This window comes from Carassius gibelio, chromosome B23 (genome assembly GCF_023724105.1).
Source record: "Carassius gibelio isolate Cgi1373 ecotype wild population from Czech Republic chromosome B23, carGib1.2-hapl.c, whole genome shotgun sequence".
In the NCBI taxonomy this organism is placed as follows: Eukaryota; Metazoa; Chordata; class Actinopteri; order Cypriniformes; family Cyprinidae; genus Carassius; species Carassius gibelio.
The window spans coordinates 23,285,215-23,306,994 of NC_068418.1; the positions used below are offsets into that span (position 1 = coordinate 23,285,215).

General features: G+C 35.2%; 2 protein-coding genes across 3 annotated transcripts; one reads left to right on the forward strand and one right to left on the reverse strand.

The window, feature by feature from the left end:
* Nucleotides 1–1,810: 1,810 nt before the first annotated feature.
* Nucleotides 1,811–14,633, forward strand: vwa1 (von Willebrand factor A domain containing 1). The gene is made up of 6 exons (XM_052594764.1): nt 1,811–2,192; nt 6,466–7,023; nt 8,757–9,080; nt 9,894–10,187; nt 10,984–11,247; nt 12,696–14,633. Exons 1-5 carry the CDS (start codon nt 2,108–2,110, stop codon nt 11,235–11,237), a joined length of 1,515 nt encoding a protein of 504 aa, XP_052450724.1. The 5' UTR covers nt 1,811–2,107; the 3' UTR covers nt 11,238–11,247; nt 12,696–14,633.
* Nucleotides 14,634–16,698: 2,065 nt separating this feature from the next.
* On the reverse strand, nt 16,699–21,780 carry LOC128012153 (OTU domain-containing protein 3-like). 2 transcript variants are annotated; one of them, XM_052595200.1, is made up of 8 exons: nt 21,642–21,780; nt 20,450–20,721; nt 20,215–20,363; nt 19,010–19,122; nt 18,801–18,923; nt 18,593–18,710; nt 18,329–18,522; nt 16,699–17,330 (listed from the first exon to the last, which is right to left on the reverse strand). In XM_052595200.1, the coding sequence occupies exons 2-8, from the start codon at nt 20,653–20,655 to the stop codon at nt 17,166–17,168; spliced, it is 1,068 nt and encodes a 355-aa protein (XP_052451160.1). In that variant the 5' UTR covers nt 20,656–20,721; nt 21,642–21,780; the 3' UTR covers nt 16,699–17,165. The 2 variants fall into 2 exon arrangements, with proteins under 2 accessions (XP_052451160.1, XP_052451161.1); XM_052595201.1 differs by having other exon boundaries at nt 20,450–20,697; nt 21,642–21,777.

A 21,780-nucleotide genomic window follows, 5' to 3' on the forward strand; every position in this document is an offset into this window, starting at 1 on the left:
TCCCAGACCACACTCACTTGAACAGCTATTAGCCATTCTGGGCGAGAACTCAGTCACCTATTTCAGTTTTTTTATCAAGCCCTTGAAATCCAACACAAGTGGAAAGTCCATGCTCTGTCTTTTTGACTTGGTCCTTGATTAACAACTGCTCTGCAGTGCTATTTGATATTCAAATCACTCTCTTCCCACTTTATTTCCACTCTTGACACTCTCTGGAATGATATTACCTCACTTTCAATGAGCATAACAGAGTATAGCACCATTTGCTTTGTGGGTGAATACAAAAGCTGTTCACACACATTCCAGAGCAAATTTTTCCAGGTGTACAGATGCACCTGATTTATTAGATGAATGATTCTGCTGGACACTGTACAGATGATGACAGTCATATGAGGGTTGGGGCTGCGTGTCTAGACTGGTTGGGCGAAGCAAAGCACAACAACACAGTCCCAACTCCGTGTTGCATGATCAGGTTTATATATGAACTGCAATATCCAGTCATCTATTTTACAATCTCTGCAAAGGTTTTGAACTCTCCATGGGGTTTGCCCAGGGATAGTTCAAAGAATTGCGGTTAAGTTACTACAAGTCAATTCAACACAGTCATATCACATCTGTTTGCTTAGTAGGTGTGTAACGGAGAGCACTGCTTTAGGGATCTTTTACCACTGTATGGGAAATATGGTTCATTATAAAGCTGCCTTTATTACGTGCTTATACTGAAACTCAGTGTAAGACTTTATCTCATCTACTCACATGACTGAAGTGACTCACGTGTGTGTCTGTTATTAGGCGCGTCTGTCCTCACACCTGTAAGGCACAATAAAACGAAACCATGTTCATAAGTAGCGGTTATTAAGATCATAAATTAAAATAACAAAAATCTGTTCCAGAAAGAGAATGAAAATATCAGTTTAAGCATGTATTTATATATAAGTGTTGAGTGTAACATATGACAAAGTAATAATTGACAGTCATTTAATTTTCCCTTGGAAAATAAAAGGATTACTCTTACTATTTATTTATTTATTTTTTACTTCTGATGTAACTGATATAATACTCTATTCTGACTAAAGGACAATTTGATGTAAAACAATAATGAATTTAACATCTAATTTTTTATATAACATTTTCCTTTTAAATACTTTGGCCAGTTCAGGAATATATGCGGTTTTATATTCTTTATTTGAAATGTTAGTTGTTTTAAATTGGGTCACACTTTATTTTAAGGTTAAATTTTCTCCATTAACAAACCATTAACTACGACTTTTGTCTCAATAAACTCCTAAATGTAGGTATTGGATGGGATTAGGGATATAGAATATGCAGAATATGTGGTTTATATATTAATAAACAGCCAATATGTTAATAATAGGCATGCTATTAAGCAATTAATAGCACAATATTGCACAATATTATTGTTTTGGAATTTTGATCAAATAAATGCATCCTTGGTGGTTTTATACACTGTTGACACAACTGACACAAATGCATGACCAAAAAAACACAATATTACAATGGTGTGCATGTAAAAGTATTGCCATGGTACCATGGGTAAAACACACACACACACACACACACAAAAACAGAGTCAACACTGACCTCCAAGTGTTTCCTGACCCAAGTGGCCAGTTCTAGTTACCCATAATGATACATATTATATGCCCATTCCCTAGCAAGAAAATAGCTGTAACATAAAGATGAGAAGGACCAGAATCCGGGCACAGGTTCAAGATGGTGACGCTGGTCCCCCTCTAAAGCAATGAAGGAGGAGGAGTGCGCGAGGAGAGGGAGGGAACCTGCTGCATTCAGTAGCCCAGAGACACTTTATTCCGTGACGAGGTTTGATCAACACTCTTAAGTTTATGGGAGAGCGAAAGATTACGTTTTTATTTCGTTCTCCGCGCGTAAATTATATAGAATAGCCGCGCAGGTGCGATTTTATTGCAGTTACATAAAAAAAGCTCCAGTGACTGCCTGCATTGAATTCGACTTTGAAAGTGAACCTCAGGGGTCTTAGAAAAACAATTTGAATAGAAACTGTGCTAGGCGATGTAGACGCTTTAAAACGTCCAGAACTGACTGTAATTTCGGATTAAAGTCCACCATGGAGGTCCGTCCAGCGCTCACGTGTGTTTTGTTCAGCGTGTTTCTGTGGACAGGAGACGCTCAGCACTCGGTACCTGATTCAGGTGAGTCGCTTCACTCACGGTTCCATTCGGAGTGATTTTAGTGAATCATATACTTTTATTCAGGACTCGGTACATAATTTACGCGAATCACGTTTTAACTCGGAACTCGGTGTCTGATTCAGTGGAGTGATTTGAATCAGGACTCAAAACCAGAATGATAGGCTATGTTTGACTTCAAAAATTGTGGTTTAGGTGAAACACATTCATTTAGGTGAACCATTACAGTTCTCTATACCCGATTCAAATGAATCACATAGGTGTTTTCAAGACTCGGTCGCCTGATTTAAGTGAGTCATGTTTCAGGACAGGTGATTCATGTGGGTCAGAAAAGATAATATTTAATTTAGCAAAATAAAGAAACGTAGGCTACATGGTTATTTCAAGTAAGCGAACAGTGATTGCATATTAACTGTTAACATGTAGAACCTTATTAAAGTGTAAAGTGTTAACAATTTAACAATAAGTCCAGAAAAAACACGTGAGTTTCAATAATAATTGCTAATGTAAATCATTGACCAATGCACAGAGTTAACGTTAACCAGTATGGAATACTGTTCTATTTAGTTCTAGTCTTGATTAGATAAAGAACTCAAAGCCCTTTAAACAATAATGCAAATAAAAGAAGGAATATGGAGATGATTTCTGCTAAACATGACTAAGGGAGCAGCAGAATATTCAATTCAATTCAAGTTTATTTGTATAGCGCTTTTTACAAAACAAATCGTTACAAAGCAACTTTACAGAAAATTATGTTTCTACAATATTTAGTAGTAGCTAGTAGTTTGTGCACATTTGACAGGATTTTAGAAAAAAAAAAAAAATAATAATAATAATACAAGACGTAGTCAGCTAGACGATGAACTATCAATATTATTAATTAAGTTATTATATGATTCAGTCACACAATTTCAGAATATATACATAACAAACATGTGAGCTAGACAGAAAACATGTGTAAATGCTTTTTGCTTCATGCAAAGTGTGTCAGGGATTCCTGTCCTCTAAAACATATGGCCCAAGTTTAAGTGACCCGAAAAAAAAAAAAAAAATTAGTAATCAAAAGCATCTCTAATGAATTGATTTTATATTAAAAAACAAACCTCACAAATGACCGTGAGTATTAGCTGTATGAATAGAACTGCAATAACTTGCTGTCAGCATATCGCTGACATACATATTGAGTGAGGCAAATGAATTAAAGGACTCTTCCTGTCAATCACTGTTAGGGTATCAACCGCTCCAGGGTTATGAGAAACCTGTTAAATGCCAGAAAATAGAGGTATTGTGTACATTTTGCATCTGCTGATGTCTGTCATGACATCCCCCTGAAATCATGAAACGCATGATAGAAGATAAGCAGCAGAGGAATTTCTGCATGCACTGTATCAAAAAGCACTCACTATTCACAACATAGTGGAAGTCACATACAGTAGTTGAGGAATGAGGAATATGAGGAACGAGAGAGCCAAAGTGATCATAATTGACCACAGCTCTGTACAAGATTGAGCACTTTCTGACACGCTTTTAATCACTTCATGATTTTAATCAGATTGCATGCAGATTGCCCCATGGTTTAGATTAGATTTCTGGATTTTCTGCTATGCAGACTACAAATGCAAACAGATTTGAGTCAGATATGCCACAAAAAAACACATTTTAGTCAAATTTCAAGTTGCACATTTATTTGCATAAGGATTTGTAAAAACCAATCTTCATGTGATTAATATGGAAGCTTTTTTTTTGTTTGTTTCATGAAGGAAGTGAAAAAAAAAGTAATTGTGAATTTTGATCTCAGAATTCAGGCTAGTTTCCTTGTTTATATCCCACATACTTTCCTCACAATTTTTGAAGCCAGAATTTACCAAAATACAAACATAGAATTGTGAGGCACAAATACAGAACTGTAAAATATAAACACAATTCTGAGAGAAAAAGCTGAGAGATGTTTGGTCGCTATTGTAAGACATAATCTCATAATTGCAAGGAAAAAGTCAGAATTGTGAGATAAAAAGTGAGTTACCTTTTTTATTCTATGGCGAAAACAAAAACAAACTAACTAAAAATTGTGAGATGTAAACTCAGAATTTATTGAAAGTCAGAACTGCAAAATAGATAGAATGTCAAAAATAAAAAAAAGTCACAATTCTGAGTTCTGCATGTTTTTCTGTGTAAAAAAAAAACAAACAAAAAAGGTCAGAATAGTGAGATGAAAGTCGCAATTACCTCACTTCCATAATTTCTGCTGTTAAGACTATAAAAAAGAAATCAGATAAGAATCTCATATGCCAAATCTTTTTTTGCCTGTTTGAACAAAACCACAGTGACTCACAGAAAGTAATTCTGGAAGAGCCTTTAGCATTATGGCTTTGACTACAGGAGTTTGTGTGCAAAGTGCCACCGCACCCTGCTTCCAAGCGGTCTGGCAAAGGTCAATTATTTAGAAGTCACGGGTTCAAGTGACCCGATGGGCGAAGAAAACTATGAAAAATATGCACACGGTTTTAGATTTCATCCGAATTCATTGGTGAACCAGGACTTTTGTCACCAGCACATGCAAAAGGCTTAAGATTCACAAGATTCTCTTGTAATTGGAATCGACTCCTCCTGATCTTCTCATTAGACTGTGGGCGACTTTGGATTGTCTTATACTGTATGTGGCAAACTCTTGGCTCTCTGAGGCCTCCCGCCCACTCGCTCTCTCTTGCTCTTTTCTGCACACTCGCTTTCTTCCTCTTCAGGGGCTTCTGGAAAATCCTCTACATTCCTTCTTTTACTTCACATGGAACAGCCAATTCTCACCTCCCCCCTTTTTCTCCATGCCCGCCCGCCATCGTCCGTCCGCCTCTCGCTTGTAACATCCAGTAGCAGAGCTGTTCCTTCCCCAATCTGTTTATGTTTATCACGCAGCTCCAGGTTAGAGGGCTCCTCTGCCAGGAAATTCCTGTAACGCCAGATCAAATGTTCCATCTCCTGAAATATTGTGAAGCTCACAGTTCTTCCTTGTGCTAATAAAACTACTGTTTTCTTATCCTTATTTTTAGCATCTCCCATTTCCTTCGCAAATTACTAATTTCCTCACTCGATTTCACACTTATCTCCATTTGGCCATTCTTTCGCAGAGTTTCTCTCAATTATATTGTGTTCACTAAAAACATTTAACTAGTTTGTGGTCAGTTAAGAGGGAGTGCGTGTACACAGCATCCAAACTTGTTAAAACCTGTATGCCAACTTCCATAGTAAACATCTGAAGCTATGAAACTGAATTAATAAGACAGAAGGTCTGCACAATTGTTGTGATTGCAATTTAAAATGCAATAAAAAAAAAAAACTCTAGGTTTGTTGTGCTTGTCTGCACAATTTGCTCCAAAATGCACTGATTATATGTCAATATGACTATAAAATAGTGACAATAATTGTTTTATTATATATATATATATATATATATATATATATATATATATATATATATAATATTGAATTAATAAATTATAATTTATTTTGTTGCAGTTTTTTTAATATTGAATATTATTATTATTTAATTTATATTATTTCTAATCATTATATAAGTAATTATGCAGCCCTACAAGACTATCAAACCCTCTTAAAGGCACAGTTCACCCCCCCCCCCAAAAAAAAAAAAACATAAAATAAAAAAATAAAATAAAAATAAAATAAAAATACTTCTGTCATCATTTACTCACCCTTATATCGTTCAGAGGCTTTGTGACTTAGTTTATTAATGTTTTGTGGTCTCAAGTGTTATTGTTTTTTCAATGAAAATCAATGTTGTTCAAACCCCCCAAAAACAGCTCAAACATTCCTTCCAGGATCCTGAAGGTGAGTTAATGATAACAGAAGTTTAATATCTGGTTGAACCAGGCCTTTAAATATTAAACTTTGGGCCTTGTTTGTGCACGAATGACAGAGAAAATCACGTGGCTTTTCTTCACCAATCAAACTTACGATGTAAAATGGGTCTTTTAAATGAAGGTTAGTTTGAAGATAATCTAAAGCACCTTTTTTCCACTTCAAAGTAATGAAAAGGTTCCATTTATGCTAAAGGTTCTTCATGGAACCATAGATGCAAATAAAGAACCTTTATTTTTAAGAGTGTACAAACAAAGCTTGTATATTACTCACACAGAGTTCTCCTCATGCCTTGGAAAGTCTGTTTTAGTGCTGCTATGTGCTAAATAAACACTCATCTCTCCCTCTTGAGATGTTAAAGCATAGATCATTTCCTTAAATGTCTACTGTTGTTTTTCACCTACAGTTTTAAACTGCTGTGAGGGAGATGTCCTCTTCCTCCTGGACTCCTCTGGTAGCGTGGCCTCCTACGAGTTCTTCCGTATGGTGGACTTCCTCAAGGAGCTCCTGCTGCCTTTCTCGCTGGGGCCGGATCAGGTGAGGGTGGGACTGCTGCAGGTTGGGACCGAACCTCATCTGGAGTTCAGCTTTGACACCTACAGCTCCCAGGACGGACTGCAGACGGCCCTGGGGAGGGCTAAACAGCTGAAGGGCGACACAAACACGGTGGATGCTCTCCTGATGGCTAGGAACCAGGTTTTGAAGCAGGGCGTGCCGGGAGGTGCCAGACCAGATCTGCCCAGGGTTCTGGTTTGGCTCACGGATGGAGTGGACCCCGGCGAGGTGCAGGAACCAATGGCGAGGCTGCGGGAAGAGGGCGTGGCCGTCCTGGTGGTTTCCACTGGCCACGGGAACTATAAGGTGCTGAGAGAGGCTGTGAGTCCACCCGCCGAGGAGCACCTGTTCTTTGTGGACATCGATGATATCAACATCATCAGCGAAGACTTGAGGAACGCAATTATTGGTGTGTTTCTTTAAAGTTCATAAACCATAAAAAAACATACTTAATTAGAAGTTTGGAGGGTACTTTAGTAATGATTTGATGATACACTGGGCAACTTTTTGAGCAATGTCGCCAAGCAAGGGCCAACCAGTTGAAACACAGAGCCCACGACTGAACTAAAATATCCAAACAGAAATTCGTTACCCATTCCCAATGGGAAAGTGCCCAAGCAACACTGCTCAAAAAGTTGCTCCGTGTATCATCAAATCAAATGAAAACACACAATCCTTGACCCTGATATCATATTTCATTCAAAGTAACAGTCAGTCTTCTGAGAGCGTTTTCTAAACAGAGAAAGTGATCTTATGTGAGAGTGACTATCTCTGTACCTCCGCCCCAGTGTGCCGAAGGAATCTCGAACGCCAGTCAACTCTGACACAAATAGCTTGAGACAGCTCTACGGGAAGAAGGGCCTGGAGGAAACAGGGACAGAACCCGCAGACACTGTAATGGGAGATGAGGGCTATTTATACAGAAATTATTTTGGACCCCCTGCAAAGTCCCCCGGAGCGCTAGACGTTGCTATTATTAGTGGGCATTCTTCCGCACATATATAAGGCGTTACATATGTGCAACTTCCAGACACTTTCATAAACAAACGCATAGATCATAATTTAGAGCAGGTGTTGTCGTGCCCTTTTAGAAACTGCCCTAGGCGTGGATTTAGTAACTTGAGTCACTCATTTAATTTCAGCCATCTCTTATTTCTCTCAAATCAAATGCAGGGATTATTATAGAAATTACACTTTGCATAATGAAAATTATTTTTATAACCATTACTTTTGTTGTTGTTGTTGTTGTTGTGTCTTTAACAGTTAATCTATGCTTGTAAGAATTATATTATTATTATTCATTAGCATTAAATATTAACATTTAATGTATTATTATTAGTACTACTTGCTTTAATTAGATATGATTTAAATAGGATCATTATGTTTACTAGTATTTGTAATAATTAGTTTAATTATTAGCATTAAATAGCGTTCATTAAATGAACATTAAATTGATTAATAATAAAAATAATAATAAAATAAGTAACTACACTTCACAAAATTAAATAGATTTTTGACAATTACGTATTTTAGTTTGTGTATTAAACGTTTAATTTATGCTGAGATTTTTTATTGTTATTATGATTTATTAAATATGATTATTAAATGTATTATTTTTGATAATAATAAAAACTTATTATATATTGATAATATTAATAATATTAATATTATTGATTAGCCTTAAATATAAACATTCAATGTATTATTATTAGTATTACTTGCATTAATTAGCATTAATTTAATGAACATTAAATATACTAACAATCATAATCCAAATAAAAAATAAGAAAAAAGTAGATTTCGCATAATGAAAATATTGTTTTTATCAGCATTACTTTTTGTTGTGCCTTTAGCGTTTAATTTATGCTTATAATAATTTATTCATTAGTGTTAATTAAATATGAACATCAAATGTATTGTTATTATTATTATTAGTGTTATATCATTAATAAAAAAAAACTTATATTATATTTATTATTATTTTAATAATGTGCAACTTTAAAACACTTAACATACAAAAAAACGGCATAGCTCGCACACAATAATTCAGACCGGGTGGTGCCCCATGTATGGATTTAGTGACTCGAGTGATTCATATAATTTCTGCCTCTCTTATGTCTCTTTCTCTCGGATTAAATGCAGAGATTATCCGGGCCGAGAGGCTACAGGTGAAGTCGGTCACCAGCACTACTGCTCAGCTGGAATGGAGGCCTGTGTTGGCCGGCACTGGCTACTATGAAATCCAGTTTGGTCCCATCCGATCAGGGCAGACCGGAGGGCAGGTATCTCCAGGCACCAGTCCTGGCACTGGTTTGGGTCCTTTCCAGAGGATCACGCGTAGCGGAGATGCCAGCTCTGCGATGCTGACTGGCCTGCGTCCAGACACCACGTACACAGTCACGCTCACACCGAAGGCCAACCTGGAGTTCCTCAACTCTCTTCACACCACCTTCAAAACCCAGCCAGGTGCAGAACCAAACTCTCAATAATATATCCAGATCAGACTTCATCCAAAAATCTAAAATAATATTTTGAATAATGATGTTTTTAAAATCAAAATTACTTTTTTGATGCACCTTGTTTCAATTATGCTTATAATAATAATAATAATACAAAAATAAATTATACTTCACATAAGGAAAGTGAGTTTTACGACCATTACTTTAATAATAATAACATTATTATTATTATTAACATTAATTGGTAATAAGTAAATATGAACATTATTGTTGTTGTTATAATTAATAATAGTTATATTATTATTATTATTATTATTATTATTATTATTATTACTATATTATATTACATTTGTTGTTGCTGTTAATATTATTATTATTCTTGGCATTAAAAAGCATTTTTTTATGAACATTAAATGTAATAATACAAATAATAATTTAATAAATGGTAAAAATTATTTTACCATTTACCATTAAATAATTTAATATCCATATTTAATCAATGTTAACTTGATATTAAATATTTAATATATTTTAGAAGAATTAAAATCCAATGTTGACTCTATTACAATAATGGCAATTGAGAATCACAAAGAAATACTGAATAAATATATATCTGTATATATATGTGTGTGTGTGTGTGTAAACTGGTATCCCCTGCACATTTACTGAATAAGAATGTGTGCATATTACCCCCCCCTATTTTATTAGTAAAATAAAAGGATGTTGACTTTACACATGCCAGGGGACACAGAAGGCATAAAAATTTTAGTAGAACTAAATAAAGACCTTGATCAAACATTGAGATGTTCTCTTCTCTCAGTGAATCCTCCTCAGCCGGAGGTGCAGACTCTGTCCACAGTGAGCGTGTCAGAGTCCAGCACTAACAGTGTGCGTGTGAGCTGGGGTCCGCTGCTGCCTCACCTCATCCAGGGGTACACGCTGGAGTATTCAGCGCTTCCTACAGGCCCGCTGCGGGTCGTTAGCGTCAGTAACAGACAGGACTCAACAGTCCTGACCGGTCTCCAGCCCGACACACAGTACCTGGTCACCGTGAGTGCGAGACAGGCCTCCGGCAGAGAGAGAGCCATGACGGTTAAAGTCTGCACACAGGAGGGTAAGAACCAACAGATTATTGTCTCATTATCACTCACTGATGAATTCATTTCATTTCTGCAGACTGCTCGTTCATTTTTAGGTTAACGTCACTTGACAAAATACCAACAGTTAAATAAGCTCTGTGACCAACAAAAAATTATAATTCTTACAAGTTTTTTTTAAAGATAATCTATACAAATGTACACCTTAATGAATTTTGATCAATTTTAAGTTTTTTATGTTTTTGAAAGAAGTCTCTTTTGCTCACCAGGGCTGCATTTATTAGATCACAAATACAGTTAAAACAGTTAAAATGTGAAATATGATTATAATTTCAAACAACCATTTTCTATTTATTTTTAAAATGTAAGTTATTCATGTGATCCTTCAGAAAACATCCTGATATGCTGATTTGAATTTATTCTTATTATCAAAGAAATGTGCTGCTTAATAATTTTTGTGGGAACATGGTACACTTTTTTCAGGATTCTTTCATGAATAGAAAGTTCAAAAGCATTTATTTGAAATAGAAGTCTTTTGTTACTTTATAAATGCCTTTACTGTCACTTTTGAGCAATTTAATGCATTCTTTCTGAATAAAAGTACTAATTATTATAATTTTTTTTTAAACGGAGCTGACCCCAAACTAATTCTGTATTAACAAAATAGTACTATTCATTAGGAGGATTTGGAATGAGATGCTTTCCAATGGGACCACCCTATTTTAATGTTCCTGCCAATATCATTCCCACATCCCGTCCCTCTAATTTCCAGCAAGAAGCGGAAAGCCTGACCTCTCTTTCTGTTTCTCTCAGTGTTGCCAGCTCTCTCAGATCTGCAGCTGCAAACAGTGGGCAATGAGTCAGTGCAGCTCCGCTGGAAGGGGAGTCATGATGGTCTCCGTGGCTACTGGGTCACATGGGAGCGAGGTCAGAGCCAGCGCTCCACCCTGTATCTACCACCCAACCGGCTCTCTACCACCCTTAACCATGTGCCCTCCAGGGCCCGTGTCTGCGTCTCTCCGGTGTACCGGACGGCCCGTGGGGAGGGACTCTGCTGCACTGCTTAAATGCGCTACGGTGAGGTGCCTGTCAGGGAAACACTGGGATTATGGGTTATTTTCTATCATGAAATAAAACTGTATCAAATTTTTTGAATAAAAGAATGCACAAAAATATACCTTAAAATGATTGCTTCTACGAAAACAACAATACAGCTAGTTATTCCACTTTGATATGTGTGTTCTGTGTCAGAATATCTCACACAAAAATTTAAATTCTGTCATATACTGTATTAATCGCCCTCATGTCGTCCCAAACCCATAAGACCTCCATTCATCTTCAAAAACAAATGAAAGGTGCACTAAGAAAATGTTCTCATATGATGCTGACATTTGAAAGCGCCAAAACAAACACGCCCATACCTCAACAAAACCCCGCCCCTAATTTGATATCTCAAATCTCAAGATTCTTGACTTGATTTTAAGTTGTTTGACCCCTAGAGTCAAGCTATGCATTCACCTTGAAAACTTAATATTTTATTCCAAATGCAATGACTTCAGTTTTCTCCTTGATTAAATGAGTTCTGGCTCATCCAACTATTAATTTCATCAATGCATTGGCAGAGGGAATGGGGCTGTAGTTATTTGGCGATAAGGGTAGGTAAATCTGGGTATCACCAGCATAGCTGTGATAGGAAATTTGGTTCTTTCTCATTATTTGACTTAGTGGGACCATATACAGGCTAAACAAGAGTGGTGCAAGAATTGAGCCTTGTGGGACTCCGCATGTAATAGACGTCAATCTAAGACATGTGCTCTCCTATGCTCACATAATAACCTCTCTCTTCCAAGTATGACCCAAACTATTTGAGTACCATTCTACCCAAACTAAAAAGCATAATAAAATGTGGATAAATCAACTCATCAACTTACAGTGTAAGGCTTGTTGCAATCGTTCCTGTTGCATGTCATCAATCTGGGAACCCAAAAGATGGGTGCGGGAGAAACAACTCTCCAATATTTTTAATTTGGACTGCAGAACACATTTCAACTGCTAGCTGTATATATGCCACTTTAACCCTGTAAAACCTGACATAAGAAAAAAATAGACAAAACCTAAAAAATGTACACAAAAAGTTTGCATACGTGTTTTTGTTGAGTACTTTGGTCTGAGGAGGTTTTTATCAGGTCATCAGGTTTTTATGACTCGCATAATATGATATAGGAGAATTATGTCCAGTAAGTGTTCATCCTGAGATATTACTAACAATATAAATGTTATTATGTTTGCTTTATAAATAGTATAAACATGTTTGAAAAGTTTTGACATTGTTAATTTAGAGACATTTGCATATCAAATATAATACTGCAGGCATTTTAGGGTTAAATGTGAAGTAATTTTACCACAGAATTGCATGACATACATTGAATAGACAAACAAAAAGCAAATTATTAAGTTTTTTACCATAACAATTTTTAAACAAATATGTATTATAATAAGCACCTTCTGTTTGTGTTACCACACAGCTGTGTTGACCTGGATCTGTGGAGAGCCATTCTACCAAATATGAAAGAAGTGGGAATGAACAACACCAAAAACTTCCCACAAATAGACAGATGGGAGGACGGGGAGTCTAGGACACTGTAGCGGTTTGAATACTTATACCCCATAGATGGTGATCTTTAAACACACCCACACAACATGCACTGACAAACAAGCTCCAATCCATGCTTGTAACACAGAGACTAAATGAGTCTGAACTCAAAAATGACCTTCTGGAGAATCAGACTTTTAAAGGAATGTTTCGGGTTCAAGTTCAGTGCTATTGACGGCTGAGATCTGTGGCTTGCTGTGTATTACCGCAGTCCAGAGTTCATTTCTCGCAATTCGGACTTTGTTTCTTGCTATTTTTAGGAGAAAAGTAAGAATTGCATGAAATAAACTCATAATTCTTAAAAAGAGTTTAAATCATAGTTATTTTTTTCTCACTTTTTTTTGCCTCAAAGCTCAATTTTCACTTCTCGCAATTCTGTTTTTTCCCCTCCATTGAATAAAAAATAAAGTTAATTGTGACTTTTTCTTGAAATTTATATCACACAATTCAACCTTTTGCAAGTTCATATCTGACAATTTCGAGTTTATATCTCACAATGTGGACTTAGTTTCTTTTAATTCTGAGGGGGAAAAAAGTAAGAATTGCAAGAAATGACCAGAATCGCTTGATATAAACTCACAATTATTTTTTGACACAATTCTCAGTGTATCATTAGATTTTTTAATTACTACGAATTCTGAGTTTACATCTTAGTATTTTTTTCCACCGCAGAAAAAAAGTTAATTGAAAGCTTTTTTTTTCTTGCAATTGCAAGCTTATTTTTCATAATTATGAGAGGAAAAGTGGCAAATACCCTTTTATTACAGTAATGCACTTATAATAGAAGCCTATGGGACAAGACATTAAACAGTCTGTTGTTATTATCCTTGTGCATTTTGAGTGAAAGTTACAGGTTTTACCAACTTTATATTGTCATGAGAGAAAGACTTTGACAAAATTAGCTATTTTATAATGCAGCTATATTCAAAACCGTGTGTATTTCAACATTCATGTGCAGTTTCTTTTACCACTTCTTCCAAATGAACCCATGATATTCCTTTAAATTGCCAGAAAGTTTACCTATAAGAAATGTAATTTTTTTTATTAAGAGTTATATCTCCAAAGCAATAGTATGTAAATATCCTACTAATGCTTTCTGAGTTATATTTATCATAGGTATAGTTGGTTACTGTATATTCTAGATTTCTGCATACAGTTGGAAATGGGAACAATAAGACGGTTTTAGGGGGAATCTGAATAACTTCCATCACTGGTTTTTCTTTAAGGTCAATGCATAGATTGTAACCCTGCTTGAGTTACACGTTACCATAACTACAAATTTTGTTAGCAGTGAAACTGAAAATCTGGCACGGATTTTAATCACTGTGGCTAAGTATTAAGACTTTGCAGATGTCGGTTGCAGATGTTTCCTGGTTCAAAAGGGCCACAACTGGTTTGTTTGAAGAAAAGTGACTCTTTCAGTGGGTCAAGCTTTCCCCAGTGCATGCATACTGTAGACTGGATTTATCATTCATAGGAGAATGTTTTTCTCTGTAGTTGTGTCTTAACAGGCAAACATACTGTATGTTCGCAGGCTGGATCAAGGTCTTAAAATAGTGTTTAAGAATAGATCATTTCATTGGTACAGTATTTAATGGTTTTCATCCCATTTCAGTGTCATTATACAGGAATTTATTTCTATTCAGAAAATTCTGCATCTTATATTTTGTGTCTGTTTGTTGCAACATAATGACAAGTTGGGTTTTCTGTATTATAAAAAAGGTGCTTGTTCTTTCCCAGCTTGGCTGCATGTCTTACACATCACGGTTTTCAAAAAGATTTTACTTATTAAATAACAACAAAAAATATATATTTCAATCTGTGTCTGTTTTTGTTTCTAAACCTCTGTGTGATGCATAATATTAATGCTTAACCCTTAGCTTAGATTTTATGATATTTGCAAAAAAATTCTGTATATATATATATATATTTACAGTCTTGTTCAAAATAATAGCAGTACAATGTGACTAACCAGAATAATCAAGGTTATTAGTATATTTTTTATTGCTACGTGGCAAACAAGTTACCAGTAGGTTCAGTAGATTCTCAGAAAACAAACAAGACCCAGCATTCATGATATGCACGCTCTTAAGGCTGTGCAATTGGGCAATTAGTTGAAAGGGGTGTGTTCAAAAAAATAGCAGTGTCTACCTTTGACTGTACAAACTCAAAACTATTTTGTACAAACATTTTTTTTTTTCTGGGATTTAGCAATCCTGTGAATCACTAAACTAATATTTAGTTGTATGACCACAGTTTTTTAAAACTGCTTTACATCTGTGTGGCATGGAGTCAACCAACTTGTGGCACCTCTCAGCTGTTATTCCACTCCATGATTCTTTAACAACATTCCACAATTCATTCACATTTCTTGGTTTTGCTTCAGAAACAGCATTTTTGATATCACCCCACCAGTTCTCAATTGGATTAAGGTCTGGAGATTGGGCTGGCCACTCCATAACATTAATTTTGTTGGTTTGGAACCGAGACTTTGCCCGTTTACTAGTGTGTTTTGGGTCATTGTCTTGTTGAAACAACCATTTCAAGGGCATGTCCTCTTCAGCATAGGGCAACATGACCTCTTCAAGTATTTTAACATATGCAAACTGATCCATGATCCCTGGTATGCGATAAATAGGCCCAACACCATAGTAGGAGAAACATGCCCATATCATGATGCTTGCACCTCCATGCTTCACTGTCTTCACTGTGTACTGTGGCTTGAATTCAGAGTTTGGGGGTCATCTCACAAACTGCCTGTGGCCCTTGGACCCAAAAAGAACAAGTTTACTCTCATCAGTCCACAAAATGTTCCTCCATTTCTCTTTAGGCCAGTTGATGTGTTCTTTGGCAAATTGTAACCTCTTCTGCACATGCCTTTTTTTTAACAGAGGGACTTTGCGGGGGATTCTTGAAAATAGATTAGCTTCACACAGACGTCTTCTAACTGTCACAGTACTTACAGGTAACTCCAGACTGTCTTTGATCATCCTGGAGGTGATCATTGGCTGAGCCTTTGCCATTCTGGTTATTCTTCTATCCATTTTGATGGTTGTCTTCCGTTTTCTTCCACGTCTCTCTGGTTTCTCCATTTTAAGGCATTGGAGATCATTTTAGCTGAACAGCCTATCATTTTTTGCACCTCTTTATAGGTTTTCCCCTCTCTAATCAACTTTTTAATCAAAGTACGCTGTTCTTCTGAACAATGTCTTGAACGACCCATTTTCCTCAGCTTTCAAATGCATGTTCAACAAGTGCTGGCTTCATCCTTAAATAGGGGCCACCTGATTCACACCTGTTTCTTCACAAAATTGATGACCTCAGTGATTGAATGCCACACTGCTATTTTTTTGAACACACCCCTTTCAACTAATTGCCCAATTGCACAGCCTTAAGAGCGTGCATATCATGAATGCTGGGTCTCATTTGTTTTCTGAGAATCTACTGAACCTACTGGTAACTTGTTTGCCACGTAGCAATAAAAAATATACTAAAAACCTTGATTATTCTGGTTAGTCACATTGTACTGCTATTATTTTGAACAAGACTGTATATATATATTTTTTTTTTTTTGCAATTACCACTATTTGTCATTAAATTAACATTACAAAAAAACATACAACTCATTTTCCCTTACTTTTATACAGTTATTTATGATGTTATCTTTAAAGATTCTGTAAACATTCTTAATGATAAAAGTGCTTAGCTGTCATAAAATGTGAATTCTAAATGGTCCTAAAATAGCTACTTTAGAATTTTTTATTTATTAATAAATGCTTTTTATGCTTCAAGCTACATATGATTTCTGTTTTGAGATGAAAATGTCCTGTTCACGACCAATTTCACCCTTTTAGAGAATATTTAATAGTACACCATTTAAATCCCATTTGAAAATTTTATTTATAGAATTCACTGCAGAATATGATGTTGCCCAACTGTTTGAAAATGAATCGTTAAATTAAAACACTGATAATCCGAATGCAGAAACTGAATATAGAACCAGAACCGAAATTGTTTTAAACAAACGAATCCAAACACCCTGACAAGCTTAAACAGTGGTCCATAATTCATCTTAAACTCTTTCTCCTCTCAATATTTTGATTCCCTTTGCAAGTGTTCTTTGGCTGAGCTCAGATGGGTCAAATAAAATGAATGAGGGCTAATGTTTGACTGTGTCTGGTACAAAAAATGCAGCCGCTAGCAATCTCAAGCATCTTGACATCATCTCATGCTAAAGAAACACACCCTCAATCATATGACACATTCCCTGTACATTTAAATTATACGCTTCGGGGTTATTCCACAGTGTATGGACCACCTATAACGCTTTCCCATGTTTGCTCTAGATGCTCAGGGTGTTGAGCGCTGGCACAAGAGTGACGGCTTCAGGTACGTTCTGATTATGATCATGTGACCCTCGGCCCTGTAAAACCTTCTGTCTATGTCTCTCCTCCTGACGTTTCTTCTTTTCTAGGCGCTGTTGATCTTTCCTTTGTTTATTAGAGAGCTGAAAAGCAAGCAAAAAAAAATAAAAATACAAGAAAAATTACATTAGTTCTTTCAATCCAGGGTAATTACAGTAAACTAAAACTATTAAAAAAATAAGTTTTCATTACTCAAGATAAAATACTTTAATTTTTAGTTTCATATATTCAATATTTAGTTTAACCTGATGTACTATAATAACTAAAACTGAAATAAAAATCAATAAAAATTATATATACATATTAAAAATATAAACGGTTACACTATTTTAAGGTGTCCTTGTTACAGTGTAATTATGCATTTAAGTACGGAGTAATGTTAATTAACTACATGTACTTACTATATGGTTGGGGTAGGATTAGAGTTTAGTTTTGGGTTACTTGCATGTAATTATGCATGTTTAATTGTTATTATAATAGTAAGTACATGTAACGTGTAACAAGGATACCTTAAAATCAAGTATTACCAAATGAACTATATATCTAAATTAGTTTGTATTATTTTTATTTCAGTTTAGTAATTTTTCATTTCAAAATTGAAATTGTGCCTTGGAAACTAACTGAAATAAATTAAGATTTTGGATAAAAAAAATTTTAAGTTAACATTTATTTTATTTAAATTAATGCAATTATTTTTATTATTTATATATATATATATATATATATATATATATATATATATATATATATATATATATATATATATATATATATATATATATATAATTTTTTTTGTTTTCATATTTCAGCTAGTTGGCAAGGCAACATTTCAAATTTTAATTTACTAAAATGTACTATGATGTAATAAAATATCTCAAACAAAAAAAAAATATAAACATTTTTAAATAAAGGTATCTAATGAAAACGAAAAAAAAAAAATCGAAAACTTTAATGTTACAATAAAAACACAATATAAATAAAAATCTAAATATTATTAAAAACTATTATGGTATCTAAATGATACTAAAATAACACCGTTTCCATTTTTAAATATTTTATCATTCAAATCTTTCTCAGTCACCTTGGGTTTATGTGATACACTGCTCTCTGTTGACGATGTGTTGTCACTACATTCAGCCTGCATGGCTTGACATAAAGGGTGTGTCCCTGAAGCACAATCTCTCTGTGATGATTGGTTGTTTAGTTCAGACTCCAGCCAATCACTGTGGCACATCTGTGACGTGGCCCTTGATTGACACAGATTGTCCAATTGACCTGTGGACACAAAACAATGGTGAGAGAAGCACATTGAGTGCAGAATTAAAACAGTGATTTAAAGACTGACTGTCGGCAGAGAGAATGCTCAAGATCAGCCCTTCATCTTCAGAGAGAGAGCGTGAGGGAGAGGCGCCTCTCGTCTTCTCCTTCTGACCGTCTCCAAAGCGTCTGGAATTATTCAGACTCTATCCAAAAAAAAAAACAAGACACTTCCCTTCAGAAGATGTCTGACTGTGGTTCATGTATGTGTCTGATGTTTGTTTAGCCGGACAGACCTCTATACGCAGATGTGCTGGACTCTCAGAGTTGTCTCCAATCTTTCGGACGCTGTCATAATGGTCTCCATATCGATATGCGATGTGTAGCTCACGGCATGAAGGCTTCTCTGTACCATTTATCTGTATGTTAAAAAACATACATGTATTAAACCATTAATAGAAACACATTAAAATGAAATGAATCCAATATATAAATGCTCCATCACCTCCCACAAAGGAGCGTTCAGCTGATGAATAACCACTTTCAACTGCTGGCTGCGAGCGAATGCCACGATGGCGTCGTTACCGGCAAACGTGCCCGGCTGAGAGAGGTTTGACACTGAGAAACAAAAACCACAAAAGACTTCCAATAGATGGATAACAGGACACACACACACACACGCACACACGCACGCACACACACACACACTTTTATTTAATTCATTTATATTTGTTTATTTTACAAAAATAAATTTAACAATTTTGTTACTAGATTTCGTTTTCATTTTAACATTGTTTTATATATTTTATATTTCCTCTGGTTGTTTCACTGGTTCCTGTTATTGTATTATCATTAATACAGTATTAAATTACTGACATCATATTTGAAAACTAATTTTATATATATATTTTAAGTTTAAGTTTTATTAACTCTTTCGGTTTTATTAGTTTATTAAAAAAATATGCCTATTTAGTTATTTGTCCAGTTCCGCTATTATTGTGTTTCTATTCAGTTATTTTTTTTATTTCAGGTTTTAGTTGAGTTATTATCAACTAAGACTTTAACTGAAACTAAACAAAAATGAAAAGCGCTGCCTTGGAAACTAACAGAAATGAAATAGGTTGAGTTTATTTATTTATTTTTATTATATATTTTTTACTGCAAGTTCTTATATACATTTTATATTTTTCTGGTTGTTTATAGGCTCCAGTGTTATCGTTGTATAATTTATACATTATTGATGTCATATTTTAAATTAGCTTTATTTTTATGTTAATCTTTACATTTGAGTACTTTTGATGTGCGTTTTTGTCAGTTTTAATATTTTAAAACCATGTGTCTGTTTAAGTTTATATTTGTTTTGTTTTTTTTACCTTTGGTTTTCACTTCAGTTTTCAACTAGAACATCAACTGAAACTAAAAAATTTGAAATGCTGCCTTGGAAACTAACTGAAATAAAATACTCTTATTTCATTTCAATCAACATAAATATTTCAGATAACAATAAAACATGTCAAATGCCTGTAGCACAAACAAAAGTTAAAAAATTAATATGAGCAATGTTAATAATGATGCTTGACTAAGCGAACACGACTAATTAACTATTAAAAGTAATTTATGAGGTTAGTGTGACTTACAATGCAATCTGATTTGTTTAAGTTTATTTTGGATTTATGGCAACACATACACACACACACACACTTCTCTTACAATGCTGTGTGAATGGCACATCATCTTCAACGAAGGGCTCGAAGTCCTGGCTGTGTGTCATCATGTACTGTACCGTCTCCTGCCGCAGACGCAGGTGACCCTGCGAATGTCCCTCCAGCTGATCTCCAAGAGCCCGGAACAAACAGTTCCTGCGGGAGAACATGAGAAACAGAAGCTCGACTCCTTAAAGATCTCATACTCTATATCAGTATTTCTCAACCGGTGGGTCACATACCCGTCTCCAGGCACCTCTCGCAGTTTAAGCCCCAGAGCTTGAAGCTGGTTGGAGAAGCTGACAAACTCCTCTCCATCGTCTCCTCCCGGAGGTCTGTTCTTCTTGTCTTTGGCCAGAGCTCGCCGGGCCGCCCTCTCGTCTCTCTTCCTCTCTAATTCACACTTCCTGTTTCCCTTTATGGGCTTCCCTGACTGTTTCCTGGACATGATGGAGCGGCTGTACTACACCCAGTGAGGACATACGTTCATCTATCACACACGCACAACTGTAAACTGAAAGAATCACAGCATCATGCAAACAGTTATGACAATACAAACATAAAAATGCATAAGCCTGACAGAAATGATCGTGGTATACAGTTAGCTTTACTATTTCCTCAAACATTATTGTGAGTTCATAATTGATAAATATAGAAATAGGGTAAAAGTTTTTGTTTTTCTTTGCCATTTTTCTTTTTTGATGTATTAGTTGCCTAAACCCAAAAGAACTAAAATATAATAATCATTATAAATGTTACAACACCAATATAACAAAAACAACAACAATAATGCTACTTTTCATTAATAATTTACCAATAATATATATATATATTTTTTTTTTCTCCAGATTTAATACTAATACTTAACAGTAAGCATGCATATCCATTTTTATTCATCCTAATAAAAATGTATTACGGTTATCATAGTTTATTTTAGAATTTCTCAAGTATTACAGTTGCTATGACTGTAAAGTAATAATGAATGAACATGTAAACATTTTATTGTTAAATCACGAATGAATATATCCTCCAAATGATGTGTGGAGCTTTCAATTTCGTTTCCTTTCCATTTCCATTTGATTGTTAATGACGGTCACGATAAATACCACACTAATGAAAATACTCTGGTTGAGTTATTAAGTTAATTGTTTATATTCTCAGTACAGATCTAAGACCATATCGATAATCTTTCATCACGGCCTTTTCATGTACGTATTAGGATATAGACAAATGTGTAACAAATCCATAACATGCAATTTTAAAATGAAGTATTATAATAATCAGACGAAATATGGTCTGAAGGAACAGCAGCGTGATGCGTCAGAAATGTCGCGTCATTGACGTCTCTGTCAGATTTAGCCGCGTTTAAACGACAGAAAGAGGACGTTGTTGAAGAGAAAAGACAATTAATGAGTGTGACACAACTGTACTCACATTATCAGATGACAGTAAGAAACACGAACAATGAACGACAATCTCAACACTAACTCCAGTAAATCCCACTCTGAGCTGCCCAGGGTTTGTTTACTTCCTAAAGAACCGGACCTCAGTTCCGCTTCCGGCTTTGCTTTCA